The following is a 2550-nucleotide window of genomic DNA, read 5'->3' on the forward strand; positions in this document are numbered from 1 at the left end:
CGCCACAACTAACTAGAATTTAAATAAAAACTTAAAAAAAATAAAAGTAGACCATTTTCTTTCACCATACAGAAAAACAAACTAGAAATGGATTAAAGACCTAAATGTGAGACTTGAAACCATAAAAATCCTAGAAGTGAGCACAGGCAGGAATATCTCTGACATTGGCTGTAGCATCATTTTTCTAGATATGTCTCCTGAAGCAAGGGAAATAAAAGCAAAAATAAACTATTGAGACTAATCAAAATAAAAAGTTTCGGCACAGTGAAGGAAACAGTCAAAACTAAAAGGCATCCTACCAAATAGGAGAAGATATTTACAAACAACATATCCAATGAAGGGTTAGTATCCTAAATATGTAAAGAACATGTGTGTGTGCGTGTGTGTGTGTGTGTGTGTGTGTGTACAATGGAATATTATTCAGTCATAAAAACAAAGAAATCTTGGCATTTGCAATCACTTGGATCAAGCCAGAAAGTATTATGCTAAGTGAAATAAGTCAGTCAGAGAAAAACAAGTACCATGTGATTTCACTCATATGTGGAATTTAAGAAACAGAACAAACAAGCAATGGGAAAAAAAAATAAGAGAGAGAGAGAGAAATCAAGAAACGGGCAGTTAATTATAGAGCAATCTGATGGCTACCAGAGGGGAGGGGGTGGGGGAATGGCTTATATAGGTGATGGGGATTAAGGAGGGCACTTGTCATGATGAGCACAGTGTGTTGTATGAAAGTGTTGAATCTCTCTATTGTATACCTGAGACTAATAGTATACTGTATGTTAACTAACTAGAATTTGAATAAAAACTTAAAAAATAAGAATACACTTATCATGATGAAAAAAAAAGCTGAGGGAGTCCAACACTAGTAGATCTGCTTTAGAAGAAATGATGAAGGGAGTCTTCCAAGACTGAAATGAGAGAACACTAAGCAGTAACTGAAAAGCATACAAAGCAATGATGACCAATGGTAACATAACTACATAGGTAAACATAAAAGCCAGTAGCATTACATATTTGAGATGCAACATTTCAATTTTCCCCGTATTATTTAAAAGATGAATCCAAAAATCAATAATTACAAAAGTATGTTAATGGGCACAAAACGTATAAAAATTTATTTTTTATTTTTTATTTATTTATTATTTTTCCATTGAGGCATTTTATTTGCAAGTATGTATTACATCCCTAGAAAAAGAATCCCAGGATTTTCCCTCCTGTGTGTTTTCGTCTTGCTTCTTCATGGTCCATGATGCCAGCTGAGGTTGTCAGTACAATGAAACCAAACTGGCGGGACGGGAGCAGGTTATTCTGCCATTTTTCTAGATCTTTCAGTTGTACATCAAATCTGGGGCTGATCACTCCACACTTGTTTAACCTGCCCGTGAGGTTCACGACAATCTTCCCCGCTCTGTGATCATCAATGATTTCAAATTCGCCAATGTAACCATGCTTCATCATCACAGTGAGAAACCGGACGATGACTTTGGAGCACGGCCTGATAAGAACCTGGCGTTTGCCTCTCTTCTCAGCATTGTTAATGCTCTTGAGAGCATCTGCCAGGACATTCATGCGCACCATTATGGCGGCACGGAAAGATGGCGGAAAGAGCTAAAAATTTATTTTTTAAAATAACAACAGTGGAATTGAGCTGTAAAGAAGCAGAAATTTTGTATACTGTTGAAACTCAATTGGTATTAATTCAAACTTTAATGTTATAATGATGATAATGTAATCCCCAAGGTAACCTCTAAGGAAAACACTAAAACATAAGCAGAAAAAGAAATGAGAAGGGAATCAAAATGGTACACTAGACAAAATCAATTAATTACAGAAGGCAGTAATGGAAGCATCAAGGAACAACAACAACAAAAAAGAAATCACGACGTATTGAAAGCAAATAGTAAAATGATAAAAGTAAGTCAATACTTACGAGTAATTAATATACATGGATTAGACTTTCCAATTAAAGACAAAGATTGGAAGAACTGATAAAACATGATCCAAATACATGTGGTTTATAAGAATCACTTTAGATCCAAAGATGCAAATAAGTTGAAAGTGAAAGGATATAAATAGATATTCCATGCAAATAATAACTAAAAGAGAGTTTCAGCGGTTATACTAATACCAAAGTAGTCTTTAAGTAAAAAAAAAAAAAAAATGTTATAGGAGACTAAGATCATTGTATACTGATAAAAGGGCCAATCCATAAAAAAGATACAATAATTATAAACATGTACACACCTAACCACAGAACGCCAAAATATAAGAATTAAAAACGGACAGGGCTGATGGAAGAAATAGACAATTCTACAACTATAGCTTAGGATTTCAAACATCCAGTCTTAATAATGGATAGAACAAGTAGACAAAAGGTCAGTGATAGAGAACTTTAACAACAGTATAAACCAACCAGATCTAATGGACATATATGAACACTCAGTTACAACCCTGAGATCATGACCTGAGCTGAAATCAGGAGTCAGGCACTTAACCGACTGAGCCACCCAGGCGCCCTGGTCTCTAACTTCTTATCCATAGGTCTCA

The 2550-nt window shown here is 34.9% G+C and overlaps 1 protein-coding gene across 1 annotated transcript; it reads right to left on the reverse strand.

Moving 5' to 3' along the window:
- Nucleotides 1-1157: 1157 nt before the first annotated feature.
- On the reverse strand, nt 1158-1613 carry LOC102729744 (small ribosomal subunit protein uS8). The gene has a single exon (XM_006737683.3). It carries the CDS (start codon nt 1579-1581, stop codon nt 1189-1191), a length of 393 nt encoding a protein of 130 aa, XP_006737746.1. The 5' UTR covers nt 1582-1613; the 3' UTR covers nt 1158-1188.
- Nucleotides 1614-2550: the final 937 nt, after the last annotated feature.

This window comes from Leptonychotes weddellii, unplaced genomic scaffold (assembly GCF_054177405.1).
Source record: "Leptonychotes weddellii isolate Sample4059 unplaced genomic scaffold, ASM5417740v2 HiC_scaffold_5125, whole genome shotgun sequence".
NCBI classification, from domain to species: domain Eukaryota; kingdom Metazoa; phylum Chordata; class Mammalia; order Carnivora; family Phocidae; genus Leptonychotes; species Leptonychotes weddellii.

Coding starts and splice junctions, on each gene's coding strand:
- LOC102729744 (XM_006737683.3), bottom strand. CDS start 1,581: ATGGTGCGCATGAATGTCCTGGCAGATGCTCTCAAGAGCATTAACAAT.